The sequence below is a fragment of the Umbelopsis ramanniana genome (assembly GCF_025399195.1).
Source record: "Umbelopsis ramanniana AG unplaced genomic scaffold K450scaffold_29, whole genome shotgun sequence".
NCBI classification, from domain to species: domain Eukaryota; kingdom Fungi; phylum Mucoromycota; class Umbelopsidomycetes; order Umbelopsidales; family Umbelopsidaceae; genus Umbelopsis; species Umbelopsis ramanniana.
The window spans coordinates 1-16,525 of record NW_026252115.1 but is presented as its reverse complement, the minus strand read 5'-3'; the positions used below and the strand labels follow the sequence as shown (position 1 = coordinate 16,525).

General features: G+C 42.1%; 7 protein-coding genes across 7 annotated transcripts; 3 read left to right on the top strand and 4 right to left on the bottom strand.

The window, feature by feature from the left end:
* Window positions 1-1,836: 1,836 nt before the first annotated feature.
* K450DRAFT_294740 (uncharacterized protein) lies at window positions 1,837-6,811 on the bottom strand. The gene is made up of 2 exons (XM_051593606.1): window positions 6,596-6,811; window positions 1,837-6,521 (listed from the first exon to the last, which is right to left on the bottom strand). The coding sequence occupies exons 1-2, from the start codon at window positions 6,805-6,807 to the stop codon at window positions 2,009-2,011; spliced, it is 4,725 nt and encodes a 1,574-aa protein (XP_051444388.1). The 5' UTR covers window positions 6,808-6,811; the 3' UTR covers window positions 1,837-2,008.
* Window positions 6,812-8,917: 2,106 nt separating this feature from the next.
* On the top strand, window positions 8,918-9,102 carry K450DRAFT_241866 (uncharacterized protein; the record flags this gene model as incomplete). The annotated part of the gene is made up of 1 exon (XM_051589160.1): window positions 8,918-9,102. Exon 1 carries the CDS (start codon window positions 8,940-8,942, stop codon window positions 9,099-9,101), a length of 162 nt encoding a protein of 53 aa, XP_051444387.1. The 5' UTR covers window positions 8,918-8,939.
* A 988-nt stretch (window positions 9,103-10,090) lies between these two features.
* Window positions 10,091-10,725, top strand: K450DRAFT_199406 (uncharacterized protein; the record flags this gene model as incomplete). The annotated part of the gene is made up of 2 exons (XM_051584600.1): window positions 10,091-10,360; window positions 10,399-10,725. The coding sequence occupies 2 exons, from the start codon at window positions 10,091-10,093 to the stop codon at window positions 10,723-10,725; spliced, it is 597 nt and encodes a 198-aa protein (XP_051444386.1).
* A 1,591-nt stretch (window positions 10,726-12,316) lies between these two features.
* On the top strand, window positions 12,317-12,472 carry K450DRAFT_241864 (uncharacterized protein; the record flags this gene model as incomplete). The annotated part of the gene is made up of 1 exon (XM_051589159.1): window positions 12,317-12,472. A coding segment is annotated over one exon (156 nt), but the record flags the coding sequence as incomplete, so codon positions are not given.
* Window positions 12,473-13,520: 1,048 nt separating this feature from the next.
* K450DRAFT_241860 (uncharacterized protein) lies at window positions 13,521-14,151 on the bottom strand. The gene has a single exon (XM_051589158.1). It carries the CDS (start codon window positions 13,898-13,900, stop codon window positions 13,643-13,645), a length of 258 nt encoding a protein of 85 aa, XP_051444384.1. The 5' UTR covers window positions 13,901-14,151; the 3' UTR covers window positions 13,521-13,642.
* Window positions 13,697-14,530, bottom strand: K450DRAFT_241859 (uncharacterized protein). The gene is made up of 2 exons (XM_051589157.1): window positions 14,459-14,530; window positions 13,697-14,383 (listed from the first exon to the last, which is right to left on the bottom strand). The coding sequence occupies exon 2, from the start codon at window positions 14,263-14,265 to the stop codon at window positions 13,996-13,998; it is 270 nt and encodes an 89-aa protein (XP_051444383.1). The 5' UTR covers window positions 14,266-14,383; window positions 14,459-14,530; the 3' UTR covers window positions 13,697-13,995.
* A 1,744-nt stretch (window positions 14,531-16,274) lies between these two features.
* On the bottom strand, window positions 16,275-16,523 carry K450DRAFT_241853 (uncharacterized protein; the record flags this gene model as incomplete). Its single annotated transcript, XM_051589156.1, has 1 exon — window positions 16,275-16,523. The coding sequence occupies one exon, from the start codon at window positions 16,521-16,523 to the stop codon at window positions 16,275-16,277; it is 249 nt and encodes an 82-aa protein (XP_051444382.1).
* Window positions 16,524-16,525: the final 2 nt, after the last annotated feature.

Below are 16,525 nucleotides of genomic sequence, written 5' to 3'. Positions count from 1 at the left end.
GTTTTTATTATGTAACTTTAATTGCACTTGTAGGTCTAACGTATGTGTTGCCGTGATGGGAATGCCGAGAGATCCACATTTGGTAAAAAAGCTGCTAAATGGATAACCCTAACATAAAGGCATGAGAGAATATCCCACATCATCAACACAAGTGTGCCATTTTCATGTAATATGAACCATACTATGCATATCTGATGAACAGAGGTGTAACGATCGTCGGTCGCACAGTCACGAGTACTAAGAGATCTGACAAAAAGGTGTGCATCGCAAAACCGGATTCAAAAATTCCGGTTTATAATTGACCGTCGATCACTAAAAAATAGACATTTGGACCATGAATTGGTTTGAAAATAAAATTGGAAGAATAGCTATTCTCACTCACATAAATGTTTCCTTCGGCTACTTGGTCTGATGCTTTACGATGGATATTAAATTGTGCAACACAAGTTAGTAGCACACCCGCTTTGGCTAAGAGAAATTTGTTCATATTCACTCCTTATGGTTTAATATTGATCTCAGGTCCGATCCATTCCCGGGTGTCTCGACAATTTAATGCACGTATAAGGTAGCATTAATGAGGCCTTAAGCGAAAGGGTTCTCATGGTAACAAAACAGCATACAACACCATGGGTCTTTTTGCCATCTTCGCATGCCAAAAACTTGCAAAGGTTTAATATCAAACATTGTTAACATGAACAGTTGACTAATAGAAATTCGGTTAAAATGGATGCAGCATAAAATTAAATGGGGCCTTATCGTTAGACAACTAAAGCGCAATTTAGCAGTATGGCCTTGGAAACTCAAAGCCTTATCTTTTTACTTCGAGGTGCGATAGAGAAAAGCCATCGTGAAGCCCTGTTGTGCTCAAACTTTGAAAGGACCTTGCGAGAATGGAAATTTCCTCTTAATTGACGTAGGATAACACTAGCCGTGCGAAACGGGGACTTTCGGGCACGAAGTGGACCGCGATGATGTTGTAATTTTCCAACGGATGTACGAAAAGTAACAGTGTTGTTTAGCCACCACAACCGTTTCGTTTTGTTCTCTATCGACCAAAACCATGACGCTCCATCGAACATCGCCCTTAAGAAAATTCTCTTCCTATTACTCTCATGTTACGGTCATTCGACGAATAGGTTTTACGTTTGACCACCGCGCCAAGAGTATGGCCCCCGTGGTGGTACATGATCGTCGTTGGTTGCCACCATGGCTGAAATTAGGAGCACAAGCAATCGACCAACATTATTTTTTTACGTGTTTGCAACAAGCTAAAGTAATACTGCTCCAAATTCTTGTGGTTACAATAATAGAAGGCACATAATAATAATGGAAATGGACCAGAACAGACAGTACTCGATCACACATGGAGAGGTGCATAATCAGATCTGGCTTTACTTTTACCCTGCAAGTAAGATCACTGCTGTGAAGCAAATGCATTTATACCAAATTCAGTCATTTTCTTACAAACTTGTATGGCCGAAAAGAAGCTCCGAAATTACTTCTCATTTAACAACAAACTGCAAACACGCATCGTCTCTTCCTTGACTAAGCGCTTACCATATAGGCAAACCTATTTTGTTGCATTGGGATCTACGCAACATTCTATGGTTTACCAGATATATAGGGAATGAGCGTGAAACCAAGGTGCCCAATAAGGCGGTCCCGCAAGCAGCTAGATCGCCAGTATACGTTTGAGTTCTTTGCAAGGATGTACCACAGTGTACATTGCGGCATCGTTACTATGAGAACTCTTAGTTCGCTCCCGATAATTAATTTTGGCAATTCCAACTGAAATTGATACCCTATCACAGAGTACAGCGCTAGTTTGCATCCCATCACCGCAGAAATCAGGTGTATTATTGCATTTCTTATTGTAATTCATATTTAACATACTACAGGAAGCACTTTTTCTACATTCCGGATATTTTACATCATATTTTTAAACAATTTGTCTATCGTGTATTTGATTGGGAAATGTACATGCATAAACGTCTTTCAAGTAGGTAATTTACTGCCCAGTTTCTGTAGCCAGTAGAGCAAAAAGACTTGAGGAGTCTTCTAGTAACTCCTTTGGACGTCCGTATTCCGCTACTGATCCAGCTTCCATGACTAGCACGTAGTCACTGTCCAGAATTGTTGCAATACGATGTGCAATAGTAATGACTGTACAGGAAGCAAAATGGGTCCGAATGGCAGTTTGTATAACAGCGTCAGTTTCCAAGTCCATCGAACTGGTTGCTTCATCAAGTACTAGGATTTTGGCTTTTCGTAACATAGCTCTTGCTAAACCAACTTGCTGAAGTTGTCCTTTGGATAGATTGGTTCCACCGGGTAATATCTTTGCTTCCAAGCCATCTTGCATGTTCTCGGAAACATGCTTTTTGAGTCCTGCTGCTTCCAATGAATCCCAAAGTTCCTTGTCAGAGTGCTCACCAAATGGTGACAAGTTTGTTCTCAAAGTTCCTCCAAACATGGTGGCATCTTGAGGTATAATGGCAATTTCAGACCGCAGCTTAGCCAAACCTAGACCAGCTATGTTAACCCCATCAATGGTTACAGTACCTCCAACTTCTTCAAGCTCCGGTGAGCCTTTTTCAGAGTCTGTTGATGGTGGGCTTGGAACAGTGGCTTCGCTATCAGAGTCTTTATGACTATATGTGGTTCCTTCAATGATACGGAATAAAGCCAAAGTCAAGGTAGATTTTCCAGATCCTGTGCGTCCTACAATGGCATTCTTGCTTCCACCTTCAAATTTTGCGTTCACATTTTTGAGTGAGAGTGGTAGATCCTTACGATATCTCGCAGAGAAGTTTGTAAATTGGATGTTTCCTTTTGTGGGCCATTCCTTGAGCTCATCATCTCCGGGTAGATCCAAAGGTGCCTCGCTTGGTATTTCTGTGAACTCCAAAACGCGTTCCGCATGAACAGCGCCAATTTCCATCTCACTGATGGTTTGCACCAGTATACTAAGGAACATGACTAGATTCATCAGAGTACTGACAGCCAAGCCTGCAACCGAAGGAGCAATTGTCTTCCGTGCAATGACTACAAAGATGGAAGTGGCCAAGATCAAAAATGCACCAAGTGACTCCAGTCGGAAAGCCATCCATCCTAAGAGAATGTATTCCATGCGCTTTGATTGTTGATTAAGGTCGACACGTTTATGAAACTCCTTGACCCATGTTTCAGTCAGACCAAATGCCTTGATAGTATGCATGCCTTCAAGTGTATGAGTGATATGTTGAAACATAGGTGCTCTGGTGCGTCCAGCATCCAACCTTCGTAAGCTTCTTGCCGTAGCTTGGTAAAATAGCATGATGAAATAGTAGATTACAGATAGTGGAGGCACAAGTGCAAAGAGGTATGGTGTAGCGACTCCCGTCGCTATCAAGGACGCTGCTACTTGGTCGAATTGTCCCATTGTAACGAAGACCTTATCGTTGAAGGAAATATCAATTTGGTTCATGTCACTTCCTAATCGATTGAGAAGTCGGCCAGTAGGTGTGGTGTCGAAAAAACTCATGGGTGCTCGGAAGATGGTGTTCAGCATACGTTCGAATAAAGTTCTTGAGGATCTAACGCCAAAGGTACTGAGAGCAAAATAGTAGCCTCCAGGCTGAGAGACAACCGACAGCATTTGCATAAGTGTATATATGCCCAAATAGTAGGCAGGAGAGTGCGTGGGGTTGACCAGATTAAGCCAGTTGCTAAGCCAGTAGTATCCAACGAACCAAATTGCCCGATGAAATGCAAGTATTACAGAGGTCACAAAGAAGTTGACGACGCCTCCTGCAGCGATAAACCGAGCATATACCTTCCACGTCACTCGTCCAGATTTCATCTGTTCTTCCAGTACTAATTTACCATTTTCCACTTCTTTGTTCGCTTCAGTCATTTCCGTATCGCCAGTCGCCGCTACATGGTCTTTTTTGTCAAACTCAGCAGATTCAGCTGCTTCTGACCTACCAAACTCATTGATAAGTGTTTGATACAGTCCCTCTGACGCCATAAGTTCCGAATGAGTGCCTAATTGAGATGCATTGCCGTCAACGAGATAAAGGATACGATCCACTTTTTCCATATGATGCACAGCGTGTGTTACTAAAATCCTAGTTACGCCTTGAAGCAGACCACTGTCGCTACTAAGCACGTGCTTGAAAAGATGCATATCAGTGTGAGCATCGACTGCACTGAGAACATCATCTAGTATGATCACCGAGGTATAGCCTGTCTTCACAGAATAACATGCTCTTGCCAGTGCCACTCGAGCTTTTTGACCACCGCTAAGTCCAATACCTCGTTCTCCAATTTCTGTCTTGATTCCAGCAGGTAGCATGGCCATGTCCGGTTCTAGAGCGCAAGCCGCTACGCATTCCTCAAAAATGGCCTTGTCATATGGCTGTCCGAATAAAATGTTCTCTTCCACAGTAGCGTTCATGACAAAAGGACTTTGCGAACAGTAGGCAACTGGACCAATGCGCATAGCACCATGTCCCTCTTGGTGATACATGTTGCCAAGTATAGCGCTCAATAAAGATGACTTTCCGGATCCAACTCGACCAACCACAGCCAGAAATTCCTTGTCGTTAACAGTGAGTTCAGGAATACTCAGCTTGAACTTGGCATCGTCTACGGATTTTGACCATGTGTACATTGCATCTTGAAATACAATGGGCTTCTGCTCAGATACCTTTTCTTCATTTTCATGACCAGGCAATCTTTTCTTGTCATCATCTTCTTGAACTAGTTCATCAGCGTTCAGGAACTTTTGAATACGCTTCATGCTGGTAAGCACTGAATAGAACCAAGATAGCGCAAAGGAGAGCATTTCTATATTGACCGAGATTAGGTTAATGATAACCAAACTGACAAATACTTTGTTGGCATCCAGGGCCTCTCCCTCTTTCGCGATGACCATGACATATATCCAGAACATAATGAGAGGCGTGCAATTCTTGCTGAGCTGAGTTGTTAAGATCATTTTTCCAAACACCTTGGCGCGCAGCTTGAGCGCATCAAGCTCCTTGGACCTAATTTCCAAGATGTTTTTGATAAAAGGCTTTTCCCAGGCGTTGAACTTTACAAATTTGATTCCACTGATACTTTCGTTGACCAAGGAGACTCGTAGATCCATGTTCTGCAAACGAAGCTTCATCGCTGTTCCAAACTGTTTTCCAATTCGACCTTGAACTCCAAAGCAGATCAATAAGAACCATGCAAGACCAGGAAAAACGGCCCAAGAAAGCTGAAGGTAGACGAAGTACAGCCCTAATGCCATGGAGACAGGTAGACCAATAATGGTCAGAATGGCTAAGTCACCTTCTACTAATGACTCAGCATCGACACTGATGTGATTGGAGATGTCGCCAATACTTCTCTTATTGAATTCTTCTGGGCTCAATCGCAAAGCTTTTTGATAGACAGCTGATATAACTGCTCCTCGGATGGTAAGAATTGTTTGGTTGAGGAAGAATAATGAAACAGCGAATAAAGCAGAGGTTACGACACTTATGCCACACATCCCAAACGCATACTCTATTCCGAGCCTTACTGGTCCAGGCATATTGGTTCCATATGTTGCAATCCATGATAGAAACCCGTTTAAAAGCATTGGATTTGAGAACTGGATGGCGGTATACAACATGTAGATAGTCATAGGTGCAAGTGTCGCTGGTAAATATAGACGAATAATGGCTTTCCAAATGTTGCCTGAACCTCGCTTATTGAATTGTCGTTGCCACTCTTGAATGAGGTTAGAGCCAATCCGTTTTGTTATTCGATCGGGGCGAAGTGGAAATAGCATTTCAGTGTCCATATCCTGTCCTTTGCGGTGTAACCGGAAGCCTTTGGATAAAAGTGGCTGCACATATTGAAACGTCATCAAACTAAATATGCTTGCTGTCATATCAGGCGGTAATCTCATGCTTTGTCTTTTAGCTGAAGTCAGCCTTGGTATAACTTCTAATGTCGTCCATATCACCAAGGTTGCCAGTGTGATGGAGAGGATGATTGCTAAAGAGTCGTTGGCCTTATCTTCCCGGATCCATTCTGTTCGAAGTCGAGTTGATAGAACAAATATCATTAGCAATCCGTAAGTCTGCAGTGTTATGGAAGTCTGCCATGTCGAAACGTGTTGCCTCCATGAACTGTAGAAAGCGCTTAACATTCCAATAGCACATACACAACAGCCAAAGATGTTGGATCCACCAGCATTACTCAGCACAGATGTTCCAGCAGAAGCCAAAAATAATGCTGCACAGATAACGCTAGTGGCCAGTTTAAGTACTAGTAAAACTCGATATCTCCAAAGATGGTTATCAACTGGCAGAAGGACTTTGAGCTCCTCGTCAACTTCTTCAGGATGAAGTTGATGTTGATGATTGAGTGTGTTTTTGCTGGTCTTCGTCGACTTAGTTGATGTCCTGGCTTTTGTTACGTATCTCTTCAATAAAAATCCTTTTCGAACTGCACTAATAGCTACAAGCGTGAATAGAATCAAATTTGGAAGTATCAATAGCACACTAAAGTAAGAGCTTGTATCAGTATTCCCTTCTTCATGCTTTTTGATGCGTCAAATCTATCAAATTTGCCCTACCTATTTTCAAACTCCACTGTAAAATCAACTTCTCTTCTTGTTGAAATTGGGCCAAATCCTTCGTCTGATGCGTTTCCTGAGGCACTGGCAGCCCAGGTGAAACCATAGTCCTCAAGTCGCATAAGAGCAGTATTATCGGATCCGCCTTCTGCCACAGCATTCGTAAAAAAATAGGGTCGAAAAACCTCTATGATAGAGCCGAATTTCGACATTACGTGAATAGACAATGATTGATAGCAGAATACAAAAGTCCCAGGAACAGGGTATTTGAATCAAAAAATTTCAAACCTTATCAACTTCCGCAGCAAAAGCCATCAGCATTTTGCCAATCGCCGAAGTCTGGTAAACTTGGCGAATCTCTGCCTTATAAGGAAATTTTTGACATTTTTACTCTATCAGCTTGGCTCTGCCTTGGCGCTTATGTCGATCATCATTTTAACCAACTTGGCACAATGACAACTTTCCTTTACAGCGCAATCAGCCAACTGCATATCATCTTAGTGAGTTATTTATCAGTAATCACTTCTATGACCAAATGAGATCGTTGAGAAGCCCTGTCGATCATGGCGGAGGCGGTCTTCAACAGTTATTCAAGCGTTTAAGAATTGGTCAGTGAACGTCAGACTTGACAGCTTATGTGCCTATGGTAATGAGCATTACAATAAGGGAACAGAATATCGTACTGAAACGGTCAAACGTTTTATGTTGACGTCACACCACCCTTTATACCTGATACTTTTTGAGTTTTCATTACACCAGTAACTGGCTACTGTTTATTTAGCACAAATTGAGAATAAATTTTACGACAGGTGTATATTTAATTTGGTCAAATGGATGACAAAGTAAATTTAGCGATTCTATAGTCTCATTGCAATCTTGTTCCAAATCAAACTTACCCGAAGTATCGAAGGGTGGGATAGCGGTAGCCATCCCGGCGGGTTAGACGACCGTACAGGTATGGTAGCTTTCAGAGCCTACAAGAGAAATTTATGTTACTGGTCAATGATTTAGCGTTGCAACTTTCTCTACCATGACTTACTTTAGTACGGCCGTCTTCTTTGTACAACCCTGGATACTTCGGAGGAACTTGGGACTTGGGAGACTTGGGAGGACTTTGGGAGGACTTTGGGACACTTGAGAAACGGTGACAGAGTTGGAGGCCAGGAAGAGTTTGGGAAATTGATAGCAGAGATTTGTAATGGATACTCTTGAGGAGGTGCAGCTTGATGTCCAGCTTTTAAACTTGTTACTCTACCAAATCTCGGGCTTGAGAATACCTATTTACTCATTGCATTCCCTTAACGAGTCCATAGCCGTTACGCCGCCCGTTCCTAATCAATCAAGGTGGTTGTTTTATGATAAAGGGGTGGTTTTTTTTTTTTTTCACAAGACCTTCCTCAAAAAAGGTTGAGATGGTAAACTGTCATTCTAAACATAGTTTGTTGTCAACGAATATCCACTCGTAAAATGAATATTCGCATCAAACAACTCTTGGTTATGCAATATTATTTCCTTGATCAGATGCTAACTTTACGTTTAGTATTTCTATAACCTTATAACTTACTGTCGTTGATGTGTCGCCATAAAAGATCTCCCCTTTGACATCATCGGTACTTTAATTTGTGCAGCGCTTTCTTGGTGAAATTGGCCTGTAGTTACACCAAGGTTACTGTCCCTTGCACCCAATTGGTGATGAAGCAGAGCACTTACTTTCATGTGCTCTCTCCTTTATGACATGGTGATTATTTCGCCCAACAGAACCCCAATATGCCTCAAGGGCACTGCGAGTAATACCTACTTTATGTCGACACAAGACTCTTACTTCTGTGCTTTCTCATTTATGACATGGCAATATTTGCCAACAGATGCTAAAGGTTGCTATATCCCATAACCGACTTTTGGGATATCACTAAAGAGCCAATGTCCGAACTTGACTTTTTTTCTTTGTCCCTTTTTTGACATGATGATCATCACGCTAACATAGCCTCAACGGAAAAACATGATTAGCAAAACCCGATTTCTGTTGATACAAGGCTCACAAGTCCAAGTGCTCTCTCCTTTATGATATGGCAGTCATTCCGCCGACGGAGCATGAACATCGTCTCAAGATTACTGCGCTCCTAGCATCTGATTTCTGTTGAGAAAAGGCTGTTGAACTCATGTGCTCCCTCCTTCATGACATGGTGATATTCGCCAGCAGATGCCTGAAAATTGCCATATCCCACAACCGAACTTTGGGATATCACTCGTGGTAGATGTGAGTACTTGGCTGCTCCTGCTTTGTTCTTTGTGATAACGAGTATCGTTTCGCCGCCTAATATCCAAATTTGTTTATGCTCCGTTAATGAGGCTGGGTATCACCTACTTACCGTATGTCATTCATCGCATGGTCAGAGTTATTGACAATCTAAACAACGTTGATCGGATTACTACGGCTAGAATATACAGTTGTGTTACATGTATAAATCAATACCTGACGGGTCCAACGTGTTACTCAACAAATTAGCAGACAATCAGACTTTTTTATTTCATGAATGGAAGAATGAAAAACCAAGGGAATTGCTATCTAGAATTGAGTGATACGTCGAATTGTGCTCGAGAGTTTTACATAAAGAGTTACTTGCGAATTTCCGTTTTGAGGTTAAAGGGAAGTCCCACACTTTTGTTGTCACTTTGGATGAATGCATTGATTGGAATATTCAGCAAAAGTGGATATATCATCTGTAGAACTTTTAGGATTGACATTAGAGAATGCAGCTTGGAAATATGATCGATGACGTTTAGCATAATTTCCAACCAGCATGAGGTAGCATTTTAATGAGAAGATATGCTTGAGAAAAAGGGGGAGTTTTGATGGTGACGGTGATCTAAAGCACCCGAAATAATTTTCAGAAAGCACATTTTACTCTTCATCTATCTCTCCAACATGAGCGACAGCGAAATCACAACTAAAAACATCGATTGCTAGCATATCAGTCAATCCTCGATATGCCGACTCGCTGGAACGCTTGGTCCTCATTGTGAACCTTCTGGAAACCCAAACCTACCAATTTGTCAAGTTCATTCTGCTGGCAGAATTGAACAACGACAAATCGTTTCGAGTGGAAGAACATTTTTCTATTGAATTCATCGAAGAAGCAATGGATATGCTCATAGAGAAAATCCGAAAAAAAAAAATTGAGAAGCATTATATCGAATAACATTCAAGAATTCCGTTCAATCTCCCGAACCAGCCCCGTAAGTCTACCATACTCCCAACAGATAGTGAAATATGAGTCACGCAAGATATTTACCGCTTACTTGAATAATATCGAAGACCATTTGGGCCAGTGGATTCGCGGCGTCACGAATAACTTGTTGAAGATCAAAGAACGAAAAGCTACTTTGACAAAAGAACTTCAGGCAAAGGGTCGTACTCAACAACAAATTGCAGAAGCCCTTAAAAAGCAAAATTTTGATCTGCTAAAAGAATTCAAGGAAGCCATTTCTTCAAGAATGATTGACATTGAGAACTTTAATGACACTATCAAAGAAGTCTACAAGACATTGGGCCCGTTTTTCAAGGCGTATCCGGCAGCATATACCTCCAAGGATGACAACATTTATCTAGATATCAAGATAAATGCTCTGTCTCATATGAATGCCTTTATTCAACTAGCTCATATCTCAGAAACACAAGGATTTAAAATCCCTGGGTGCTTTCCATTACGCAAGTCCAATATTCCATGCCATATGACTCTGGATAACAGAATATTGAGAATGAAGGTGAAAAAGTCGATTTGTTTTCTAAGAACGTCAATCAGGAGGATCTCTACTACTGGAAAAAGTTTGCAATCTGGAATGCAGTGTTTTCAGCGGCCAAGCTAACCGTTCCTTCTACGGGATTGCGACAACGGATGGAGTGTATCTCAATCGCCAAGCAATCAAAAAAACCTGAAAGGCACGGATACGTTCGCAAGAAGAATCCAAATAAAGGAAAACAAGAAGAATTTACGTATATTGAAGATCTCCCACAGGATCAGATCTTGGATACCCAAGACCAATGTGTTGCCATAGACCCTGGACGCAGAGACCTTTTGTTTTGCCTTCAAGAAAATTCAACATCAACAACCCAGGTCAAATTGCGGTAAGCCAGTGGAACGTGATTCTTCTGTGTTGTATTTCACTCATGTATATTTTGCTTCTTCAGTTACACTATAACGGAGCAACACCACGAGAGAAAAACAAAACGCTACAAAAAAATAAGGGAAAACTTGAAAAAGAGTACACCAGAAAATTTTAAGCTGCTGAAAACTCGCTATCAAAAATCGTGTCCCCACGAACCACAGATATTTCTCTTTTTAAAGAGTATCTCACAGAAAGCAACGCTGACAAAAAAACATTAAGAAACATTACAAGCAAGCAATTTATCGTAAACTAAAGATTTCTAGCTATATACGACTTCAAATAGCAAACGAAAAATTGATCGCAAAACTAAAAAAAAAATTCGGTGGTGATGCTGTCCTCATCATGGGCGATTGGTCAGCAAAGCACCAGAAGTACCACGAGCCAATCCGTGGCGTTGGATGGCGAAGACTTATGCGCAAAGCTGGCTTTAGCGTGTACTTGATGGACGAGTTTTGTACTTCAAAACACTGCCCGTCTTGTGGTCATAAATCCTTGGAAACCTTCTTGACGGTCGATAATCCAAGACCCCACCGTCGAAAAGAAACCCCGACAGTAACATGCCATGGATTGCTACGGTAACTTGCATTGACAAAAATTATTGCACGATTAGGAACAAAATTTAATATCTTTTTCAACTGTACAGCTGCACCAATGAAGAGTAGTGGCGACGACTTCTCGAGGAAATTCAGAGTATGGAATAGAGATATGGCGGCATGTCTAAACTTCCTCGAGATACTGAACTCAATGAGATTGACAGGGGAAAGGCCGACTAGGTTCACCCGACCAAACAAGCTTCTTCCTGACGTTGCTGCTTAGAAACGATGACTTGTTTTCGATGCTGTAAAGAACTATGTAATATCTCATATGAAAAATAAATAAAATTTCATCATTTATAACACGGTAAACATTGATTGTAAGATTTACATCTGAATATACGTGTGCTCGTTGTTGCAAGATTTCCCAAACATCTGTTAAGGATGTGATGAAGTCTCCCATGCTTGAAGCGGCATATATTACATCAAAGTTAGTAGACGGAAAATTGTCTGTTCAAAAGACTTTAGGCTTTGCATCGGATGTGAGTATCGTACTATCGTTTTCATCAATTTTCTACTGACCTCCTCTCTATGATCAACGACAGTGCTCAAGATTTATAACTTTGTGACAATAACAGGAAATTACTCTCGAAATAAACTGAGGGATGAAAACAAAATGTCAATATTTTCCTTTCTCTTGCACTTCAACGGTTGAACAACCGCCAACAACCAGCCCATTCAATAGTGTTTAGCTAATTTTAATAAATTTTTACTGGCTCATTGTGGAGCACCCTGATTCCCTAAATCGAACTTTCTCTCTTTTCACAGGTTGATATCATCTTGTTTACATCTTGCAAAGAAATTTTTTTTTTGTATACGTGTTTTATTACGCTATTTGCTCCGCAAATAGCTAAGGTTTTGTATAATCAAGAGAAAAGTGGAAACGAAAGCTCAAGGACAACTATACAGAGGTGGTTTGCAGCTAGCTGCTGTACATGCGGCCAATGCCATAGTATTAGCCATGGTGAAAAGGAAAAGTTTTTGCAGACACTGGCATTGGGCTGTCAGGAATGTAATATCTATCCAAAAGGACGCCGTACTTATGAAAGTCTCTTATATCATCGCTACGCGCATAAGACGTTATTCGAAACTCCTCTATTTCTTCGAACCAGGAGGTCGTCATCGCCACAAGGGTGTTGTGCTCCTCCTCGGGCTCTTCAGCAAGTGGTAGCTGCATAGACCAGCGCCATCTGTTACGCCGGATAGCCCAGAGACAGGCCTCAGGTACCCATCGCTTTTGTTCAATGCTGCACTTCCAATGGAGTTGCCAAATAGAGACTAATATTAAGCCAAAAGACGATAGAATGGACGGTCCAGAAGCCTTTCGGATGCTGCTACCGTCCATTAGAAGGAGTATCTTCCATACCATAGCCGGGGACTCGAGCTTCACGGAGGGGACTAATTCTTGTAGTGCTTGGCTCCACACTGGCCATTTCCTCTGGCAACCAACAAATAGATAAAATCGTCCTCGTCTTCCTCTTTGCAGAAATAGCATTTCGAGGACTTATGAACGTCAGGCTGTCTACGGTGTAGCCTTAGTCGGTGGGGGATTTTATCATGTATTAGCAACACCGGTGAAGACCAAACACCATCAGAGGGTCTGATAAGGCCAGCACTCAACAACTGGTCGAGCTCCATTTTTAATTGCTTCTGTTCCTTCCACGACATACGATAAGGTCGACTCGTCACAGGATTTTCATCTTTCGTTTCGATCCTGTGCACAGCACCTTGTATCACACCGAGAGATTTCTTTTCGACAAAACAATCCTCATACTCCTCGAGTACCTCTTGGACCTCGGGTGAATGCTGTGGGCTCTTGGATTCCACGGATCTTTCTTCTTCCTCCAGGCAACGAACAGTCATTTCGTACACTTTAGGTACCGTCGTAGCAATGAGCGAGTCTACAGCTTTTACTACCAGTTTATGTTGAGGGATTTTCACGAGTCGGCTACCATGAGAGATTGCTACGTCATAGTCACCGCCACCATGCTGTTCTCGCTTGGTGCGGAATGTCGGCTTTCCAGAAAGCCTCCCAGGCGCCATTGGTCACAAACAGGCTCAGGTTGGGGCCGACTGTCAGTGGTGGGCGACGCTCGTAATGCTCATCGCAGTGTCGTGCTTAAGTCGCCAGAAACGCCTAAGGTCGCTAGGCCTAGCGTTTGGCACTTTTACGGAATTCAATCTGCTTATCTTTATAGACCAACCGCAAAGTGGCGGTGGTTGATCAACCGGCACCCAGATCACCATAGAGTGAAGACTTTGTGTAACGATAGTATGCGCGAAAGGCCTATTTAGCCAGCGTAGGCACTGGCTTCTTCAATGGTGGTGCTGGTCCGAGTGGTAGCGGCGTGCTGTCGTCTTGGAGGTTCTTTGCTTTAGAAGGTTCAATTTGTATCCTGTTGACGCTTTCCGGTCTTCCTGAACTGCCTGCATCAGTGTTTCCTATATTGGAATCCTGATCAGCACCACATTGTTGGTCGTCAGCGGTTTCGTTATCACCTTGGACGTTTTCTTCTTGCATTTGGTCCCTTTCTTCTAAATCCATTGAGGATATTTCTACATTATCAACTTCGCTTGTTTCATTATCTTGATGTATTTCATCTTCTGCTACTTTTTGTGTGTTTATCTGATCTTCTGTGCCTATGTCAGAGACTTCGGTCGCAGAAACCTAAATCTGTTGGCGGTTTTTCTGTTTTTACAGTGTTTGCTGATATGGCCATAACCTTGGCAGCGGTAACATTGTACATTCTGTAGATTAGGACAATCCTTCCTCTCGTGGCCGGATAATCGACAGTGGAAGCATATTTTTGGTGCCCCTTGGTACGTCGCTGTTATATGTGTATCCATTTTCTCAATGTAGATCATTCTCGAGAGTTCGGGTAAACCGGCATGTTCGATGTCGTCTTCCATTCTATCTATGATAACAGAGGCTTCTCCAAACCAGTGTCCATTACAGTCCGTATATTTGCGTATCTGCTTGACCGCCCCACGGAGTTAGAGCGTATTTCAGATCCTCAACAAGTGTTTTATACAAGTTGAGAGGTAATATGCGAAAGGTTTACTTTTATCGTTCTCCTTTTTCCAGCATCAATCCATGGCATGCCTTTCGATATGATGCCATCGATAATAGCACCTTTTTCCACTGCTTGTCTGGACCTTTCGTCTTCTTGAAAGACAATCTCGAGGTGCAGATCTCTCGTATTGTTGGTGTAGTTGTTGATTTTGGTATACCCCGCCAAAGCACCCAGTTGTTGAGATATTTGATCTACGTCAGTTACGTGGTCCAACGAGCTGTTAGGGATGACGAAGACGATTGCTCCGGACTAAGAGCCCTCTTTAGAATTGCTGCTGCTCGCTGTTGTTGTATGTATCCAGGGGCTGAATATACCAGCTCAGTGTTGACTGATCCAATGCTTCGTCTGCCATGTGGTGCCATGTTCAGTTTCTTCTTCATGGAAGGTACCGGAGCCTTTGCTCCTCTTCTAACTATTTCCGACCTGGCATCCTGGGAGAAGCTAGAGAGAGCTACAGGCATTCTAGAGTGCTTAGTCTCTAAGATTTTCTGTCTCGTAACGTTTGAGATTAGCTTTAGGTGGCTTCTTGGTAGTTATATAACTTTCATTGGTTTCGGCTTTCAGACTCAAAAAAAATGATGGGTAGCGGAAGAACCCTTTCAGAGTTCCATATGTAGTACCGTTGAGCAGCCAGTATGGTTTGTAACTTGTTGTCTTCTAGTTCTACACCCAATTGGTCTTTCCATCCCATACCGAGCTCCTGCGACTATCCATGTATGTGCAGTTGCCTTGCTTTCTCATGATATCTGAGATCTTGAAATTTGGGAGGAGCGTGCCGTAGTGACCAGACCAGTATACTACCTTGGACATCAAGAGGGACAGTGCCAAGTTTCGGTTTCATGGTACTTGGGGAAACTTGATTAACAAAAAGATATTAAACTGAACACCAAAGTGGCCAGATAGATGTCCAAGGTAAGTGATGGGCTCAGGATTGCTGAATCAGGCATTTGAAAAGTTTTGACGTACTGTGGACTGCCAAAGATGCAATGATTTCCAGCCAGCCGAAAGAGAATCTCCTTTCTTGTATTCATTGAGTGGAAAGAGAGTGGTCTAGATTATATTTGCCTTTGCGTGGTATGCGTGATTGTAGATATGCAAATGCTGTGTCATAGTTTCCCATTCGTTTGGAGAAAGAGAAGACGGGAAAATCAGCTAGTCACCTCTTAGACCAAAAATTTTTAGTGGAAAGGTATCAGGAAACAAAATATTTGCGTCCAAAACTTTTTTTTTTTTTCTTATTCGTGTTCTATCAGCTATTTGCGCTGCAAACATTTTAGAAGTTGTTGAGACAATTAAGTACAAAGGACGGAAATTAACGCAGAATGGAAAGCACAGAAGTAGAAAGTTTCAATCTGCCAACTCAGGTGCTAAAGAGAACTATGACCTTAGCTATGGTGATACGGTATGACCGCTTTGACACATGAATTGGGGTATCAGGTAGGTATAAACCCGTTAGCTTTGTTCCATACCTGCGGCAGTTTTCTATATAGCCTTTGCGTGCGTAGGACGTTACTACAGGCTATTCACTTCAGGGATCCAGGACGTCACAGTGCACATTTTAGACCCCTTCGGGCTCGTCTTCAAGTTGTAGCTGCATTGACCTACGCCATCTTTTTTTTTTTTTTTGTAGTCTGACCTATACCATCTGATGCGCTATATGGCTCAGATACATGTATCTGGAGCCCTTTGCGTCCAACAAACTCTTTTGACTGGACTTCCACGATAGGCCGTCAATCCTTTGAATCCTCGCTTTTTTTTTTTTTTTTAAATGATCAAAATTGACTTTATTTATGACATTGGTAAATTTTTCACTGAAATGTAAGGAGCAGATGCTAATGAGATGTATTATTCAGCAATATGTATACTTGGGTAGGTGATATGGACGTTCTGAGACGTCCAGTCCACTATCCCTTTGTGTATCCATATGCTGTTTTTTTTGTGTTTTTGGCTGTCATCTATTATGCGTTCAGATAAAGTTTTCCACATGGCATTCTTGAGGTGGTTGTATGTGAGACTTTGTGATCTGTCTTCTCGGAAAATGAATGACCAGTGTTGTTTCCAGACTGTCGAAATTGCCATACTTAAGATTATCATGG

Bases quoted from the DNA above. Each gene is read 5' to 3' on its own strand.
- K450DRAFT_294740 (XM_051593606.1), bottom strand. From the start codon at position 6,807: ATGTCGAAATTCGGCTCTATCATAGAGGTTTTTCGACCCTATTTTTTT. The intron at 6,522-6,595 runs GTAGGGCAAATT...CTCTTACTTTAG, and splicing joins ACAGTGGAGTTTGAAAATAG to TGTGCTATTGATACTTCCAA.
- K450DRAFT_241859 (XM_051589157.1), bottom strand. From the start codon at position 14,265: ATGGAAGACGACATCGAACATGCCGGTTTACCCGAACTCTCGAGAATG.
- K450DRAFT_241860 (XM_051589158.1), bottom strand. From the start codon at position 13,900: ATGGATTTAGAAGAAAGGGACCAAATGCAAGAAGAAAACGTCCAAGGT.